The 18,889-nt window shown below is 45.4% G+C and overlaps 1 protein-coding gene across 1 annotated transcript in view; it reads right to left on the bottom strand.

Annotated features, from left to right (window-relative positions):
- Nucleotides 1–18,889, bottom strand: part of TMC3 (transmembrane channel like 3) — a 44,477-nt gene that overhangs the window by 14,297 nt on the left and 11,291 nt on the right. The window contains exons 5-13 of the mRNA XM_007470075.1: nt 16,110–16,216; nt 15,221–15,319; nt 14,759–14,901; nt 11,719–11,866; nt 10,944–10,987; nt 7,049–7,196; nt 5,570–5,679; nt 2,806–2,884; nt 643–888 (exon numbers count right to left, since the gene is read on the bottom strand). Of these exons, the coding sequence (XP_007470137.1) occupies nt 643–888; nt 2,806–2,884; nt 5,570–5,679; nt 7,049–7,196; nt 10,944–10,987; nt 11,719–11,866; nt 14,759–14,901; nt 15,221–15,319; nt 16,110–16,216 (1,124 nt within the window). The remainder of the gene's footprint in view (nt 1–642; nt 889–2,805; nt 2,885–5,569; nt 5,680–7,048; nt 7,197–10,943; nt 10,988–11,718; nt 11,867–14,758; nt 14,902–15,220; nt 15,320–16,109; nt 16,217–18,889) is intronic.

The following is an 18,889-nucleotide window of genomic DNA, read 5'->3' as shown; positions in this document are numbered from 1 at the left end:
TTTGCGGTATGCGGGCCTCTCACTGTTGTGGCCTCTCCCGCTGCGGAGCACAGGCTCCGGATGCACAGGCTCAGCGGCCATGGCTCACGGGCCCAGGCGCTCCGCGGCATGCGGGATCCTCCCGGACCGGGGCACGACCCCGTGTCCCCTGCATCGGCAGGCGGACGCTCAACCACTGCGCCACCAGGGAAGCCCGTTGCTTCTGTTTTATATTTTGTTTTTTTGGCGCGAGGCATGTGGGATCTTAGCTCTCCGAACAGGGCTCGAACCCTCACCCCCTGAATTGGAAGGCTAAGTCTTAACAACTGGACCACCAGGGAAGTCCCCTTCATTCTGCTTTTACTATCTGTGTTTTGGGGCAAGTTCCTTAAACTCTAGTGCTTCAGTTTCCTCATTTCTGCTTCTAAGGACGATAATAAGATTCTAGACTAAGCACTTAGAACAGGGTCAAGCACATCATTAATACTGCCTGAGTCCTTACACTGATTATGATAATTCCTTTTGAGACCTGGAAAATCCTAATCCCCCACTGAACTTTATTTTCCTTTTCTATAAAATAGAGATAATGACACTTCAGAGAGTCGCTAGAATTAAGTGATGAAATGGACACGGAAGGGCTTTATAAGGGAACGAGGGAGCCACCTGTCCAACGTATGTCTCCCAGCATTGGCCTTGCGGACTCTGGGTGAAAGCAGTGGTCTTGTTGGCCTCTGAGAGAGGCGAGGTGTAAGTCAGAACATTGGCTTGTTCCAGGGCCCAAGTGCTGTTTCTCCTGAGCCCTATCCCAGGCCCAGGCGTGGACCACTTCTCTTCTCCAGGGGCTGCCCTGGTGACAAAGAAGATGGTAGAATCTATCCAATGACTTGTGCTATTTGGGGGAGCAGTTTCCTGTGGAGAGAGGGAAGGAAGAAGAGAAGGTTGTCCAGTTATGTGTAAATAAGAATCCATCATGAACACCAAGGATATCACTGCATTGCTTGGGAATAATCTCTTTTGCTTTATCTCTGTTTCTCTCTGTCTCCGACTCTCTGTCTCTTTCTCTCTCGCTATCTCTAGCTTGGTTGATAGCCACTTGACTAGAGTTGGTCCAGTAATGAACATAGAGTTGTAATGAATAGCATTGATTGGTCCCTAGTAAAGTGTCAGAGCCTGTCCTAGGTTACAGCATGTTATATTTCTCATTCTCACAAGAGTGTCAGGTAAGAATGGTCATTCCATGTTACAGATGAAGGGACTGAAGCTCAGCTAGTTGAAGTCAAACGCTCGAGGTCATGTTGCTAGTAAGTGGCAGGTAAGGACCCAGTCTACGCAACATCAAAGCCCTGATGCAGAACCATTTCTCCCTGTGGCCTCTTCTGTCTTATAAGCAGCAGGATTTGATGCTAAGAAGGTATGGCTTGGGCAAACAATCCTAAAGAAGCCTCCTACTTCCTGCCTCCTCTTCCCCTACCATTTTGGGATAACCTCACAGGTGGGGCAGGTTTAAAAAGACCTCCAAACCTACCCTAGGCTGGGATGGTGGGTCCTGCTCTGAACTGCTCTCCATAAGATATTTATTTTCTCCTGATTTTTTAAGTGAAAATTAGTCCCATGGTCTGCCATTCTCCTGGGATCATTTACAATAGCTGTTGATAACCTTTCCTGATGGAATTCCAGGAAAGAGAGTCAAGAATGAGTCCTGTCACTGACTAGCCATAAATTCTGGTCTCAGTTTCTTTATCTTGGAAATGAGACCAAATTTCCTATCCTTTGTTGAGAAGACCACAAATGAACTCATTGTTGAACATGATGAACAGAGTGCAAATACTAGCAGTGATATTGACAACACTGAGGATGACTCTGTATCTGTGTGTGTATGTGTATGTGTGTGTGTGTGTATGTGTATATGGGTGTATGTGTATATATGTGTGTATGTATTCAATATGTATGTGTATATGTGTGTATGTGTTTGTGTGTGTGCATGTGTATATATATGTGTATGTGTGTATGTATATATGTGTGTATGTGCGTGTGTTTGTGTATATGTGTGTATGCGTATGCCTATATATGTGTGTATGTGCGCGTGCTTGTGTATGTGTGTATGTATATATGTGTGTATGTGCATGTGTTTGTGTATGTGTGTGTATGTGTATATATGTGTGTATGTATATATATGTGTGTACGTGCCTATATATGTGTGTATGTGCATGTGTTTGTGTATGTGTGTGTATGTGTATATATGTGTGTATATGTGTGTGTTTGTGTATATGTGTGTATGTGCATGTGTACGTCTGTGTATGTGTGTATGTGTATGTATATATGTGTGCATGTTCATGTGTTTGTGTATATGTGTGTGTATATGTGTGTATGTGTATGCCTATATATGTATGTATGTGCGCGTTTGTGTATATGTATGTGCGTGTGTGCGTGTGCATATGTATATATGTGTGTATGTGCGTGTTTGTGTGTGTATGTGTATATATGTGTGTATGTGCGTGTGTGTATATATGTGTGTATGTGTATGTGCATGTGTTTGTGTACGTGTGTGTATGTGTATATATGTGTGTATGTGTGTATGTGCATGTGTTTGTGTATGTATGTGTATATATGTGTGTATGTGCGTGTGTGCGTATGTATATATGTGTGTATGTGCGTGTGTGTATGTGTATATATGTGTGTATGTGCGTGTGTGTATGTGTATATATGTGTGTATGTGTGTGTATGTGTATATATGTGTGTATGTGCGTGTGTGTGCGTGTGTGTGTGTGTGTGTGGTGTGTGTGGGGCAGTGGTTGGCTGGGCACGTCCCCAGGACGGAGCACTCACCTCAGTGCTCATGCTGTTAACTTTGTCCAAGAGGGCGATGATCAGACTGTAGAGGTTTCCCAGGTACAGCACAAGGACCCTGAAAGCCACAAGCCCACCTTGAATGACCACAATTTGGGAGTGACCACCATGTTTTGGCTAAGACAGTTGCTGGTTGCCATACTTGGTTTCCTTCAGAATCAGACTGTGGGCATTAAAACAAAATACAGAATTCCAGAATCTACACTGTTTCAAGAGGTCTGGATGGGGTCTGGGAATCCTTTTATCTCCTTACCAGGTGATTCCACTATAGCCAATCTCTGGATCAGTATTTCAGAAGCGCTAGGATAGCAGACAGTGTGTGAGCTCAGGAAGCGGGGCTCTGAAGTGTAAAGTGAATTATCCATGTCCTGTCGTGCCTTCTGGTTTATAAAGTGATTTTCCAGGCATTATCTCATTTGAGTCTCGCCTGTGAGGTCCATATTATTATAACCCCCACTTAAGGGACAAGGGTATTGAACATGGGGAGGCCTTAAGTCACCTGCTCTGGTTCACACAGTTAAAAAGAGGCAGGGTAAGATTTCAGGATCTCAGTGATCTGGTTCTGAAATACAGGCTGAACCTGTCAGACGGGCTGAATCAGTGAGGGGCTGTGGGCGCATCTACACCTGCTCACAGGTGGGCAACCTTGAGCAGATGGCACCTGCCCGCAGCAGCCTCTATCAGCCAGTGATCCAAGACTTGATGCCCGTTTCCCCGGAGTTGGAAGATTTTGGGAAACACGTCGTGGAGTTTCCCAGGCTGCAGCCTTGGGTCTCAACAGAAACATGTCTGGGAAAATGAGATGAGAAAGGAAAATGACAGGTTTACAAATCTCTCACAGGACAGTGGTTGGCACTTGGAGAATCATGAAGCCAGTGCCAGTTGGTGAGAAAGAGAAAGCAGATTTAACATGAGGAAAAGACTCCAGATTGGAAATTTGAGCCGCCCATCCCCCAGGCCTTCATCTCCTCAGGTGTAGAGTTTACCACCTGTGGCCACCAGTGTGCAGGAGTGAGCAGGGAAACAGGGGCTAGGACACCTCCGGAGGCATCATTCTGACTCATCTTGGCTTTCCCTGTGCACTGTGGAGGGATTCCCTTCAGCTTCCCTTTCTATCTCTGTCTTCACCTAACACAGGGCAGGACCCTCAGAGTCAACTTGGCACTTGTTGGCTGAAGGAAGGACCGAGAGAATTTAACCTTCTGCCGTCTTCGTATCGCATGGCTCTGGTTCTCGCTGTGCCCTGAATAAAAGGTAGCTTCGTCTGCCGGTGAGTTAGTGGAACTAAAGTAATATATCCTACTCTTATTTCTAGAATTAGCCTGAATTCATCAGGGGCAAGTCTCTTGAAGCCTCTGTTTCTCTAGTTTTGAACGAGAATAACGAGGCCAATCTGTATAATAGGACCGCTGTTAGACCAAATGCAATCATAGAATTGATCCTCCCCAATGCCTGCCGTGAGGGGAGTTGCTGAGGACGGCACTTCTCTCTCTGAGGTCAACAGAGGAGGTGCCGAGCAGAGCACAGAGACCAGGGTTCAAGCCTGGGGGGCTGGGAGTCTCTTCCAGAGCTACCCTGGGTGAGGGGCTTCCACACACCCCTCGATCTTTCGAGTGATGTTTTTCTATCTCTGAAGTGACAGTTGGACTTCAAGATCGTGGCAAACTACAGCCTTTTAGCCAAACCCTACCCTCTTCTATTTTTGTAATAAAGTTGCAGGGAACTCGGCCACACCCTTTGGATGATGGATTGTCTGTGGCTGGTTTTGTGCTACAACCTCAGGGTTGAGCCACAGAGACCGTGTGACCCGCACAACCAAAAATATTTACTATTTGGTCCTTTATGGAAAACATTTGCCGACTCCTGAATGACAGCCATTCTTCCCAAAGTGATCTGTGGGAAATTTGTTCTGTGGAATGTGATCAAGTATTACAAGAGAAAGCACAAACCAAACACTGTAGACCCGGGAGGGATGGGAGGTAAATCAGCGGGGCTCGGACAGTGCCACCCTCTGCGACAGTCACCCTAACAGAGATGGGGATTTTTCGGGAAGACAGTGATGATGCCAACGCTAGAGAATAAGTGTGGTTTCAGGGGGCTGGCCCCTCTGACCTCCCCCTCCCCCGCCCCTACTCCCCGCCTGCTGCATTAACCACCTGTATTCACACCCACTGACCATCCCAGCACAGCCCTGATGCTCAGTGCTCCCTGACATACTCACAAGAACCGCTTTGAGTCTACACTTTGGGGAATTATTAGCAAAGCATGATGTTCATCTCACATCTGGAAAGACAGCATGGGCCTCTCACCTCTCACGGTCCGTCCACTGAGGGACCCAACGTGAGCAATACACGGCACACTGTCCATCATCTTCTTGGTCCTCTTTCTCTTGTATCTGCTTTTTCTGCCTGTTCTCCCCCTCCCCCTCCCCCTCCCCCACCCTCTCTCCCGCCTCCTCTTCCTCCTCTTGCTCTCATCACCACCTTTTCACCCGTTTCTTCTGTCCTGTCCTCCTGATCCATCCTCTCCAGCCCCCTCCTCTCTCCCTGCTTCCTCTTCCCCCTTCTTCCCACCATTCACTCCTGTGGTCCCCTGATTTTCTTGAGATGCAGCCACAGGGGAAGTCCTGTGCTAAGTTTTGGGGGGAACAAAGCAAGCCCTGGCTCCCGAGGGACTGGGTTCCCACAGTGGGTGGCCGGATGGGTAACCCACAACAAGCCATTTCCCAGCGGGGTGGCGGTACCTTGCCAGCTGGAAGCGCAGTGTCGTCCGTGGATGGTACATCTCCAAGGCGGCGATGAGGTCAAAGGCTGATGGTGCCAGCATGGTGACGAGGGACACCACCACGCTCACCTACCAAGAGAGGGTGTGCCCCACTGAGCTCCTCGGGGACCCGCATTCCAGCCTCCCTCACCTCATAGTTGGTCTGTAGCCTAATGTTTGGTCGGGGAGGCGGGTATTCAGAGGGTCATGCAGTTCTTACATGGAAAACCTCCCCCAAACCTTGGCTAATTAGCTGTTTTCAAAAGGCCACTTTGCCATGGGTTTATCCCTTCTAGGAACACTCCTTAATCTGAAGACACTCATACATGCCTTTTGGGATTTACTGGTGTTCCTGCCACCTTCCCCAATTACCATCTCATTCTATTTCTACTTCCCTTACCTTGGATGGAAGAAGAAAATAACTGTAACTGTTAAGAATAGAAAAGGGAAGGCTGAGAGGTAATTTAATATTCTTTCTGCACATGGAAGATTAATTATCTAGAGAATTATGCCTGGCTCTTGTTTCTCTGGACATATGTACTTTCTCTGCAAGTGAAAAAGGAGGCTTAGCTGGTACACAAGACGTGTGAGCTAAAGGAAGAAATAATTTCTGAATTTACCTTTAAAATATCTGTCTACACACAAGCCCATATTTATCAATATATAACCCACTTAATTGACATAAAACACGAAGAGGTATGGGGAGAGATTACCTAATGCAGTCTCAGATTTTGAAAAATTATTGTACATTGAGGATAAATTGATAAGTATCACCTTGCCTGCCCACTTTGTTTTTTAAATCCCAAGGATGGTAAATCATTTTCATACAAGTGGTCTGAGAGGTAGCATTTGTGCTGTTTCTACCACTCAAATCTTTACAGGTAAATTGAGCCAAGGGTTCAGGACAAGTGTCTTGCAATAAATATTAAAAATTATAAAATTGTTTATAACCTTCCTCTTGGTAATTTTCTGTTCATGGGAATATTCCCATAAATGGAGGGGAGAGAGCGTTTTAAAAAACAAGCCATATGGGGCTTCCCTGGTGGTGCAGTGGTTGAGAGTCCGCCTGCCGATGCAGGGGACACGGGTTCGCGCCCCGGTCCGGGAAGATCCCACATACCGCGGAGCGGCTGGGCCCGTGAGCCATGGCCGCTGAGTCTGCGCGTCCGGAGCCTGTGCTCCGCAATGGGAGAGGCCACAACAGTGAGAGGCCCGCGTACCGCAAAAAACGAAAAAAGGGTAAAGACTGTGCAAATGCCTGAAGGTGCTTTTGAATCAAAATCTTCCTTTTTAAGACCAGTGAAATCATTTAGCCAAGGCCGGGTGTTGCCACTCTGGCTCCAAGCTCTTGCAGCCTGTGCTCTAGAAGAGGACTGCAATTTTTCCGTGGAGATGTTTCCAGGGAACCCACTTAAGAAACACCCAGGAAACAGAGGGGCAGCTACTGTTGTGTGGGTACCTCATTCTTTTCCCAGAGCGTCAGCTCCTTCTTGGACTGTGCCAGCTTCTGGGACCGATCCACCACGAAGTAGATGAGATAGATGCTCCCAGCCAGCGAGAGAAGCACCAAGATGTTGGCGATGACCCTCAGGCAGATGGTCACTGCCCTGCGGGGAGAGGCAGGTATGAGGACAATATACTGGGCTCTGCACAGGGCACCCTGATGCACAGAAAAGGCCAGTGAAGGATGGGAAGACATTTACTGCCAAGTGGATTTTCTGCCCTGAAGTATCAGTGTTCTTCCCCCACCCCCAGAATCCCTCATTTCCTAAGAGATCAACAGTGAGTTATAAATCTAAGCCACCAGCATCAGTGGGGCTTGAAACACACACATATACACACACACACACACACACACACACACACACGTTCTGGAGTCTGAGTATTTGGGCTTCAGTGTTTTGCTTTGCCACTTAAAATCGGAGTCCTGTGGCATATGCACATTTCAGCTGTAGCTCAGGTACGGGTGCTCAGGAGAGGGAAGGGGGAGGAAGGAGGGGAGGTAATGATCCTGCCTCTCATTTCACACCATGATTTCGATATTATACCACGTATTTACTTGGAATTTGTTATCTGCCTTTTCCCTCTAGAAAGCAAGTGCTCAATTGTTAAAAGTCTTTTTCTCAGCTGTATTCTCAGCTCCTAGAACAGGCCCAGTACATAGAAGCACTTCATAAATATTTGCTGGAGGAAGAAGTAAAGAAAGGAGCTGGGACACGGGCTCCTCTTTCCTCGCCAGGTCTCACTTCCCAAAGGCCTCTTACAGTCAACCGTGATGCTACTACAGTAAGTCCCCTACATAGGAACCTTCAAGTTGCGAACTTTCAAAGATGCGAACGTGCATCTGGAACCTGTACCAGCAATGTCAGGCGTGAGTGACATCGCAGCTCGCCCTCTGTCTCCTGTTGCTGACGATCCTTAGCTCTAGCATCTCCCACTTTCTCTCCCTCCTCCAGTCACTAACTCTTCTTGCCTGTTCACCCCATGCCAGCCCCTGGATGCCAGCTGTTGTACTGTGCTACTGCACTTTTCAAGGTACGGTACTGTAAGAGTCAAAATGTTTTATTCTTTGTGTTTGTTTTTTATGTATTATCTGTGTGAAAAGTATGATAAACCTATTCCAGTACAGTACTAGAGAGCCGATTGTGGCTAACTTTGTTGGACTTACGAACAGATTGGACTTACGAACATGCTCTCGGGACGGAACTCGTTCATATGTAGGGGACTTACTGCATTTACAGTAAGTTTCCAGTTTTAACTGAAAAACCCCCACTCTTCCTGGAGGAAAACTCACTGACTCCAATTGGCTTATCTTTAAGGCATCTGCTTTCGACTTTGGGGTCAGTCTTAGTCTGTTTTCCCTGAAAGCAGAACCTCAGGCAAAGGTGTGTTTGAGAGGAGTTTTTCTGGGAAGTGATGCCAGGAAGTGTGCGTGAAGTTCTGGGGAGTGAGACCAGACAGGGAAGGCGGTACAAGGTGTGAGGGGAGCTGGCCACAGCTGGAGGCAGCCGCAGGGCCTTCTGAGGGGCCTGTGAAGTGGCATCTCAGAAATGCCTGGCCGGGGTGAAAATGTGAAGCGTTTTCCATCAGCTCCTGTTCCCTGGTGGTCGAGGGCCACTCCAGAACACTGACTCCCAGTGTTGCACCCAGTCTTTTGGTTGCATGAACACGTGTGGACTGGGATCTTGTGGGTGCCCCACACTGCAGCCTCAGAGGAGCCCTGGGCAGCGAGCAATGGGTACCAATGGAGGCTCTGAGGGGCATGTGTGCAGCCGGTGGCAGCCTGCACAGCCTGCCTGGCATCAAGGGCTGGAGAAAGAGGTGTGGCCAGGAGGATTTGGAGGGGCACGCGAGGGGTGTACCACCCGCTCCCCACCCTCTGGGTGACCTTGGGCAGGTCATAACGTCTCCTTCTGCACGCATCTTAGCCTTTCCTCTGGGCAATGAGGAAACTCACTCCCAAACGGAATAGTAAGTGTCACCCTGTCTTCTGGCAGAGGAGAGCTTTAGATAAGGCGTCACAGAGCACCAGAGATGGAAGACTTGAGAGTGAGGCCCATTAACACCACCTTAGTGCTTCTCCACCTCCTCCTGTCCCCAGATCACCCTGTCATCATTTGTAGGGTCATGCTACCCACATGGTCCCTGAGGCAGGTCCTGCATTTCTGGTCCCCCCTCCCCGCCTCCAGCACTGTCGGTCCTTGTGGCAATTACACCAGAAAATGCACGTGATGGGCTTGCGCGGGAAGTAGGCAGTCACATGCTAGTTTTCCCCTGTCTCCACCCTCTTCCTTCCACCTCCTGTTATAATATCCTGGATATCCCAGAGTACCCCTTACACATCTATTTTCCTCAAGTTTTGACAGAATCAGGAGGACTCAAGATTTGTGTGTGGAAGAGAGATGAGAATTCGGTTTCTTGTTGATTTGTTTGCTTGTAATAACGAATCATTGAATGAGACGTTTTTTAACTGGAATGCATTTAGGACGGCAGGAGCTTCCAAATTTGAGGGAACGTAAAAACCACCTGTGAGTCTTGCTTTGCGAGACCTGCTAAGAATGTGGAGCCTTGTCTCTCACTCCCAGAGACGTTAATTCGGTCAATCAGGGTGGGCGCCAAAGGGGCCTGCGTCTGCAGTGCGCACGGGTGATTCTGATGTGGGTGGGTGCTCTCTTTCCTCTGAGAAGCACGGATGAAGTCCCATCCTTTCATTTCATAAGTGAGGAGTTAGAGGCCCGGGAAAGTCAAGGGAGTTTTGGGGTCGTAGAAGTTACTGACAAAGAGAGGGCTAGAATCCATCTTCTGACACCCTATGGAGAGTCCTTCCCACCACGACACCCTGCCTCCTCTCAGGGGCTGGGTGTTTCCCCCACTCCCCAGGTCTCCAGCACTCCCCAGGACCGGCTTTCTGCACTGTAGGAAGTAATCATGGGGCTTAAAGAACCAGTGAGGATGGACCTAGAGACTGTCATACAGAGTGAAGTAAGTCAGAAAGAGAAAAACAAATACCGTATAATATCGCTTATACGTAGAATCTAGAAAAATGGTAGCGATGAACTCATTTGCAAAGCAGAAATACAGTCACAGATGTAGAGAACAAACTTATGGTTACCAAGGGGGCAGGGAGGGTAGGATGAGTTGGGAGATTGGAATTGACTCATATACACTACTGTATATAAAATAGATAGCTAATGAGAACCTGCTATATCTAAAAAGGAGGGGATATATGTATACCTATAACTGATTCACTTTGCTGTACAGCAGAAACTAATGCAACATTGTGAAGCAACTATACTCCAATAGAAATTAATTTAAAAAAAGAACCAGTGAGGATATTGGATGAGCAGGCGTGTCTGGCCCAGGAGGACAGGGTCATCGCCTTTCTGTGTCTTCCGTTCTGTGGCTGAAGGGCCTCACCCTCACCAAGGAAGCCCTCACAACCTTGAGAAGAACTCCAAACCCGAGAAGTCACTTTAGAAGTTTTGTCAACGAGCATTGGATACTACTTGTGTCCTAGGACTTCAGAGATTTGTTGCTAAATAAAATTAGTCTTTGCTTAGTTTAACAAACTAGAAATTGGTGCTAAAAATATCTTTTATTATCTAAGTAAAAGAATAGGAAGCTGGTCAGCCTCAGACCTCTCACCCTACTGCCAGATCCATGGAAGCAGGAACAACTCCGAAATACTGCTATTGAAAAACTATGGGGTTCCCACATTCCACGTTACCAGAAGGACAGGTTTTAAGGAGAAGAATTGCCTGAAAAGGTGTGAAAATGAGATACAGTCTGGTGATTTTTCTATTAAATTAAAACAGCTTATCAGTGAATTCAGGATGGGGAGTCTTCATACATACAGGTTTTTGCTCTTCTGCTTCTCCTGTTCTTCCAGTATAGCCTCCTTTAAAGAAAGACACATATGGTATCAAAAGCTTAGCATCATCGTTAATCAAAAATATTCAGAAATAGTTTATGAAAGAAATGACTTATCCAGTATTTTTCATCATAACTTCAATGTTATGTTATGAAGTCATAACTTCACCCAATAAGATTCTATTGATATCAGTGCTTTATATGATAATAGATAGATAAAAAAGGAAATTGGGGAATGGGAAAAAGAGGCGGAGGAGTAAATTATTTAGGTCACTGAAATGATCTAAATCATTTTTTTTCTCAAAAGAGGGCACCATTGAACTGTCTGTGTTGTTCAGTAGATCCAGGTCTCCGAATGCCTTTGACTGCATTATCTTCTAAGGTAACACTAAAAGCTTATATCCCTCACATATATGTATTTATTCATTTACAAGTTATGTACACGCAACACGGTAGTAATCCATTATGCAAATGAACGAAGAGACACACACTGAAATTTTAGAAGGATGAAAGTAAAAACAAAAAGAGAAAAAAAGAGAAGTTCCCATATTTTTCTCCAGTACACCATCAGATTGTTTGGTGCGTGTTGGAGGCACATTATGTCACGTCTCGGTGCAGACTGTGGCTGCCCTGGTCTGTGAGCACCGTGGGAAGGAGACCACGCTGACTCTCCCAGCAGAGGGCCAGTGGCTCACGCCGTGAAGGCTGTGATCTGCAGAGCCCTGACTCCCGGCAGCCTGAACAGGCTCTCTTACTCACCCTGATGCTGTTCACGATGGCAGCGGTTTTGCTCTCTGCCGCCTCTGGGTTTCCAATGAGGTAATCCCAGGCACAGAACACCCGCCAGCAGAACGTGTAGTTTTCATTGGACGCGCTGGCAAGGCTCATGCGGGAATTCTTAGCCATCCTGCAAAAAAGGACCAGAGGAAACCATAATTTGAAAAGTTACATACACCTCAATGTTCCTTGCAGCACTACAATAGCCAGGACATGGAAGCAACCTAAATGTCCATCAACAGATAAATGGGTAAAGAAGATGTGGCACATATGTACAATGGAATATTACTCAGCCATAAAAAAGAATGAAATAATGCCATTTGCAGCAACAGGGATGCAAATAGAGATTATCATACTAAGTGAAGTAAGTCAGACAGAGAAAGACAAATATCATGATATCACTTGTGTGTGGAATCTAAAAAAAGGCTACAAATGAACTTATCTACAAAAAAATGTTATGAAGAACCTAGGGGTAAAACAGGAATAAAGACAGAGACCTACTGGAGAACAGACTTGAGGATATGGGGAGGGGGAAGGGTGAGGTGTGTTAGGGCAAGAGAGAGACATGGACATATATATACTAACAAACGTAAGGTAGATAGCCAGTGGGAAGCAGCCGCATGGCACAGGGATACCGGCTCGGTTCTTTGTGGCTGCCTGGAGGGGTGGGATAGAGAGGGTGGGAGGGAGGGAGACAAAGAGGGAAGAGATATGGGAACATATATATATGTATAACTGACTCACTCTGTTATAAAGCAGAAAGTAACACACCATTGTAAAGCAATTATACCCCAATAAAGATGTTAAAAAAAAAAAAAAACCGAAATAGAGTGACAGATGTAGAAAATAGACTTATGGTTATGGGGGGGTAAGGGGGAGAGGGATAAATTGGGAGATTGGGATTGACATAAACACACTACTATGTATAAAATAGTTAACTAATAAGGACCTACTGTGCAGCACAGGGAACTCTACTCAGTGCTCTATAACGACCTATATGGGAAAAGAATCTAAAAAAGAGTGGATATATGTATATGTATAACTGATTCACTTTGCTGTACACCTGAAACTAACACAACATTGTAAATCAATTATACCCCAATAAAAATTTTTTTAAAAAAAGACCAGAAAGGGTCACGTAAGAACAGTGTCAGGGGCAGGTTCAGCCACTAGGGGGCTGCTGCGAGTCCGCGCAGAGCAAGGAGCCCCATCTGGATGTGGGCAAGCAGAGCGCCGGCTGGGTTCAGCCCCTCTCGTGGCTTGTGTCCTCAGCCAACCCCTTTGAACAGTGTGAAAACAGCAAATTCTTGGGTGAGTCCGGTGCACAAGCTCTCCCATCACTGAAGGTGTGTGCATCCACTGCATCTCTGTGCAACTGTGATTGTGAAACCAAATTCTTTACTCTGAGCTGAATCCATCTCCTTGGAGCTCCTGCCCATTGAAGTAACTACCCCACCTCACCAAGCAGAAGCACTTCGGATCCCTCCCTAACACGACTTTCCCTCAGATGTATGGGAAGGCAGGGGTCACGATCCCTCCTTGGGTGCAAGTTCCCTGTCTTTTAGACCATCTCTCCTGTTAGAAGCTTTTACCACTCTGTCCATCCATACTTCCTGCTCCCGAGTTGACATCAATTTGTCTCTTAAATTGTAACATCTAGCAAAGAGCCCGTGTTCTAGGTGGGGTCATGGGGTCTTGAGGCCATCCAGAGGCTAAGCTGGAAAGCTTCATGGGAACTGAAGGTCCTCAAGTCACTGTGCATCTCCCTAGGTTTTTGTTTGATGATGATGATGATGGTGATGATGATTGTTTTATCTTCTTTTAATCTCAACCCCTTCTACCTGCACTTTGCAAAGACGCCACAAGGGGCAGTGTGATGAAGACGTACTGGTACACACGCATCAGAGGGAAGCAGCAGGTGAGCCAAGAGGGTGGGGGCCCGCTTCTCCTTGGGCTCAGAGCCTCTCTGTCACTCTGCGTTTATCTAGCTCCTACACAGAAGCACAGAATGTAACAGCCGTAAGGGAACCTGGTGATATTCTGAGCCAACCTGCCCATTTTACAGATGAGGCCCCAGCCAGTCTGCTTTCTTTGCACTGCGCCCTCCTTTCAATAACCAGCTACATGTTTGAACTGCATCACAACACAGATGAGACTGGCCTTTGCGTAATTTGTAACTAGGTCACAGGCAAACATAGAGTCAAAGGAGGATGCTTTGCTTTCTGCAACCTCTGGCCACCTAAGCCATCTCGTTCACCTCTCTTTTAGTGCAGTTCCTATGAGACAGGCTGGGACCTGGGACCCTTTGCTGCAGTGCTGCAATGCTTGCACATGGGCACACCTCCCCATGAGCAACAAAATACAAAGAAACTGTATGGGACTAAAAATAACTGTGTGCATGCAGCCGTTGGGGCAAATTCTGGACCCAAAAGATACAAAGAGACCAAAAAAACCCAACTGCCACTTTTGAAGAGCCTGGAGCAAAAACAGGGTGTCGGGAGCAAAAGCAGGGGGTTGCGCATGCTCCCTGCACATAACACCACCTAAGGGGTGGGCAAAACACCTAAACCACCCTTCTGGCCTGACACCTGGACACACACCTACCCGCACCCCATATAAGAAACAAGCTTGCCCCCCTCAGGGACCAAGCAAGCAAGGGAACCTGTTGTTTGCTTTTGCTTCCGGCTGCTGCAGCAGGGGCCCTAGTAAGACCTTGCCTGAATTTCTTGTCTGGCCTCTAGTCAATTTCTATTGGCTGGGGAAGGCCAGGAACCCTGACCTACATTGTCTAAACTGACGTTACCTGGTAAGTCTATTTGATTCTTGTCTCTCCAGACCCAACACAGAACCTGGCACAAAGCTTCAAGTGTTCAATCAGTGTTGGTTAAAATTAGCATTTAACTCTTTTATCTGTGGTCTCCTCATCTGTAAAATGGCCTTGACTTTACAGGGTGAGTGACAAGATGAAATGAGATCATATGTATCATTTTGGCATGTATTTTGAGAAACTGAACAGACATACTTTTTTAAGAGAATGATGAAGCTGTAAGCAAACACTGACATCCCCACCAGGAAATAGGCCAAGGGCAGCCGGTAGCCAGCCCTCCCAATCCTTCTCTCACTGCCATAGTAGCCATAGAAGAGGACTGAGTATTGGAGGTAACCCTGCAAAGAGAGCACTCGGTGTCATTTCTGACTCCAGGTCCCAGAACATTCACCACCCGCCTCGAGACAAAAGTGTGGCCAAGGGCTTCCCTGGTGGCGCAGTGGTTGAGAGTCCGCATGCTGATGCAGGGGACACGGGTTCGTGCCCCGGTCCGGGAAGATCCCACATGCCGCGGAGCAGCTGGGCCCGTAAGCCATGGCCGCTGAGCCTGCGCGTCCGGAGCCTGTGCTCCGCAAGGGGAGAGGCCACAACAGTGAGAGACCTGCGTACCACAAAAAAAAAAAAAAAAAAAAAAGTGTGGCCAAGCCTGAACCTCACCCCCAGGGACCAGACGGTGTCCAGATCTTGGGCAGATGCAATGTGCTCATTGGGGATGGTCTTGCTGGCTGTGCTTCCAAAGGGTTGGCCTGCAATGAGCTGGTGAGAGAGGAAAGGATGTCACACGGTCCTCTGGGTGGGAAAGGACCAGAAGAAAAGGGGCCACTGATCTCCATGCACCTCTGAAGATGCTGCACATATGAGATCCCTAGGGGGTGGATTCTGCTTGATAATCATTGATGAGAAATTAATCATGAGTGGCCAGATTTTCTTTTTGCCTGATCGGGGCCTGTCTGGGTGTACTCTCTCTAGGCTGGACGTGGCTTCTATGGGTGGATGACTGAAGCCACTGGGTTTCTATAATGGCATGGGACATGGCCCCATTTACTTTACAAGGATAAAGTTTAGTTGAGAAGTGGTTTTTATTTTATCACAATGTCTGCAAACTGTCCCATAAGCCAAACCTAGCTTGTCACCACTTTTTGTGTGGCCCGAGAGCTAAGGTTGGTTTGTGCATTTTTAAATGGCTGCGAAAAAGAATCCAAATAAGAGTAGTATTTTGTGACACATAAGAATGATAGGAAATTCAAATTTCTGTATCTATAAATAAAATTTTATTAGAATACAGCCACACTTATTAGTTACCTAATGTCTATGGCTGCTCTTGTACTACACAGTAGATTTGAGAAGTTGTGACAAACCATACGGCCCACAAAGCCTAAAATATTTACTCTCTGGCCCTTTGCCGAAAAAGTTTGCCAGGCCCTATTTTAACACACAGATTATCCTTCCCATGAGGATAATGAGTGCAGTTGTCTAATGCTATGGCTCTAAATGTCTCTACTTTTTAAGAAATGGCACTTTTAAACTCACCGGAAATACTTCTTACCTCTGGAATGACAATAAAAGCACCTGTCATAATCATGAGCACAATATTAATTCCAAATAACCATCTCAAGAATATGAAATAGGAGGCAACACCAGATCCAAAATGACCTAAAGAAAGATAAGATAATGAGAACGGTTTATAGAAAATCCTCCCAGTGTAAGAAGTTCTCTGTAAAGCAACACTGTAATTTTTCTTATAGCAGCAGGACATAGACTAAGAATGCCATAATTGTACCTATCAGGGTGTTGCCCCACGATGATCATTTAGAAGGATTAAGATGTTCATTAATGTCTACCAGTCATATGCACAGATCCCTAATCCCTAATGGATTACTTTCCCTAATGTCATATTGATCGAAAATGCTTTTATCAAATTTACTTTTCACCTATGTTCAGAAGTATCATCATCTTTTGAGAGTTTAATATATTTCTTTTCTATTTTGCATAGTTCTGAAAATTCCAAGGATATTCTAAGGATTCTTCTGTCTTCATTTCAAAAGAAATATCAGTATGTTACATGTCAACATTAACATCTAACATAGTGTTAGATGGGTGAAGGGGTTATGAGAATTCTCTTTGTCACTTTTCCATGCATCTAAACTTATTCTAAAATAAAAAGTGTAGTTAAAAACAAATTTCTATTGAGAAAACAAGGGGGCATAGAATAAGTTGGATTGGGATATGGGTGATACTTGTGATGACTTTCTGGACTTGTATCATACTTTGAAAGAATAATGTCTTGAAATTTTATTTCAAATCTAGCTTATGTTTCATAATAGGTAGGAAAACACAAAACATCACAAAGAAGACCGAAAAATTACCTATTGCCAGGTTACTAAATTAAAATCACTACCAGAATTACTTTCTAGTAAATTTTTAGGGGAACCCTCCATTTTCATTCTATATGTGTATTTTTTTTGTATAAAATTGGCATATCTCTATAATATGCATCTTGAGCTATCAATATATTATGAGCATTTTCTCATACAAAATAACTCCCTATAAAATGAATTTTATTGTTCCAGCAAACCAATTTTACATAATTGATTTAACTTATCCCCCACTACTTGACACTTAGGAAGTTTCTAACTTTTCACTAGGGTAAATAATTCTGCAAGAATCAATTTCTGTCTAAGGTCAGATTTCCTGGAAGCACAGCCTGAGAAAAGGGTTCAGCTAACATGATATATTGAGGAAGTGCTCTCAGGAAGGGGGTGAGGGGATCAAGGAAGGTCAGGGGAAAGAGCTAAGCAAAGATGTCGTCTCAGCTGGAGCCCAGCTTAGCCTTATCCCATGGGGAGCTTTGGAGGGCAAGTTGCATCATAAGTTGGTTCCACTTTGAACAAAAAGCTGGACTTGAAAACCCCTTTGTCATTGTCTCTAGGCTACCCAGTGGGTCTGGGGGAGCAGGTGATGAGTGCCCACCATCTGGAACAATGTGGGCCAAGGCTCATCCTCTAGAGAAGGAGACACCTATGAGTCATAGCAGCCAACACTCAGAGCAGCTGAGAAAAGGTGGACCAGCCAAGTAAAGGGATCTGGGCTGGTCACCAAGTGTGTCCACACAGCCTAGTGCATTGATTTTGTTGTGGCTGTTGTTTTCTCTGGTTGTTAAGGAGTGGAAGAGTTCTATCAAAGAGTATAAACATTTTGAAGACGTTTGGTCCAAATTATAACTTTCCCCTAGAAACATCATCCCAATTGACATTTCCATCAGCTGGTATTTAATTCCACTTCAGTGTTGAAAATTTTTTCCCCCCTCAATTTGTCATCTTTTAGATCTGTTTATTTTTTATGTATGTAAAATTTCTTTGATGTATAGTTAAATACAACAGTACTTTCCTTGATGATTCCTTCTTTACTTTTATAATTTGACAGGCTTCCATTCTGAGATCACATTACTTATATTTCTTTTAATTCTCTCATGGCTTCCTATTTTCTATTTAAATATTTAATGGAACTTTGAAATGAAAGATCTAATGGTATTCTTTAAAACAGTTGAATTGTTCCAGCATCATTTATGGTGCTATGGTACACTGTTTCAATTCTTGTAGCTTTTATAATGTATTTTAACATTTTGGTTATACAAGTTCATCTGAGTTTTTCCTTTTAAAAAAGTTTTCAATTAGTTTTTTTTTTCATATGAGTTCATTATGTTGAATACAAAAAACATTGCATTGAGAATTTTATTGGAATTGCATTAAAACATAAACTGATATTGAGAAAATCAACACCTTCCAAATATTAAATCATTCTATGTCTCTTCACAAGACTTTTAAGAAATCCCGTGGTCCAATTTTACAGTTCCTTTATTTCAGACTTCTGGTTATATTTATTCCTGGTCTTGTGTGTTGCATTTGTGTGTTTGTACTGTGTGTGTGTTTTTAAATGTGACTGTGATCGATTTATATTTTAGGATATTTTTCTAAATGATTACAGTCACTTCTCTCCAAATGCAAATTTCTGCATTTTTGTTCTGCAGCTGCCCATGTTATCCTTTTATTCCTCTATGCAGTTTTCCCCTCTATCCTGAGTTTGTATTGTGTCTAAGGCATGAACTGACAGAGAACTGCAGAGCCACAGTGGAACGTGGGACCGTTTTTATCCTGGGAAGTGATGGGGACAGGCACTGTGTCTTCCATCTCCACGGACCCATGTCCAGCCTAGGTCGGCAATACGTGTGCAAGGGCCCCCGGCTGCTCAGTGTAAGGTCTGGGACGTCCCAGATCCGTCTCAGGCCTCACCGTTGTCTGGCTACTGGCACCGCATCCCCGCCCCGCT

The sequence above is a fragment of the Lipotes vexillifer genome, unplaced genomic scaffold, assembly GCF_000442215.2.
Source record: "Lipotes vexillifer unplaced genomic scaffold, Lipotes_vexillifer_v1.1 scaffold532, whole genome shotgun sequence".
In the NCBI taxonomy this organism is placed as follows: domain Eukaryota; kingdom Metazoa; phylum Chordata; class Mammalia; order Artiodactyla; family Lipotidae; genus Lipotes; species Lipotes vexillifer.
The sequence above is the reverse complement of the archived record's forward strand: the minus strand, read 5'-3'. Positions and strand labels throughout refer to the sequence as shown.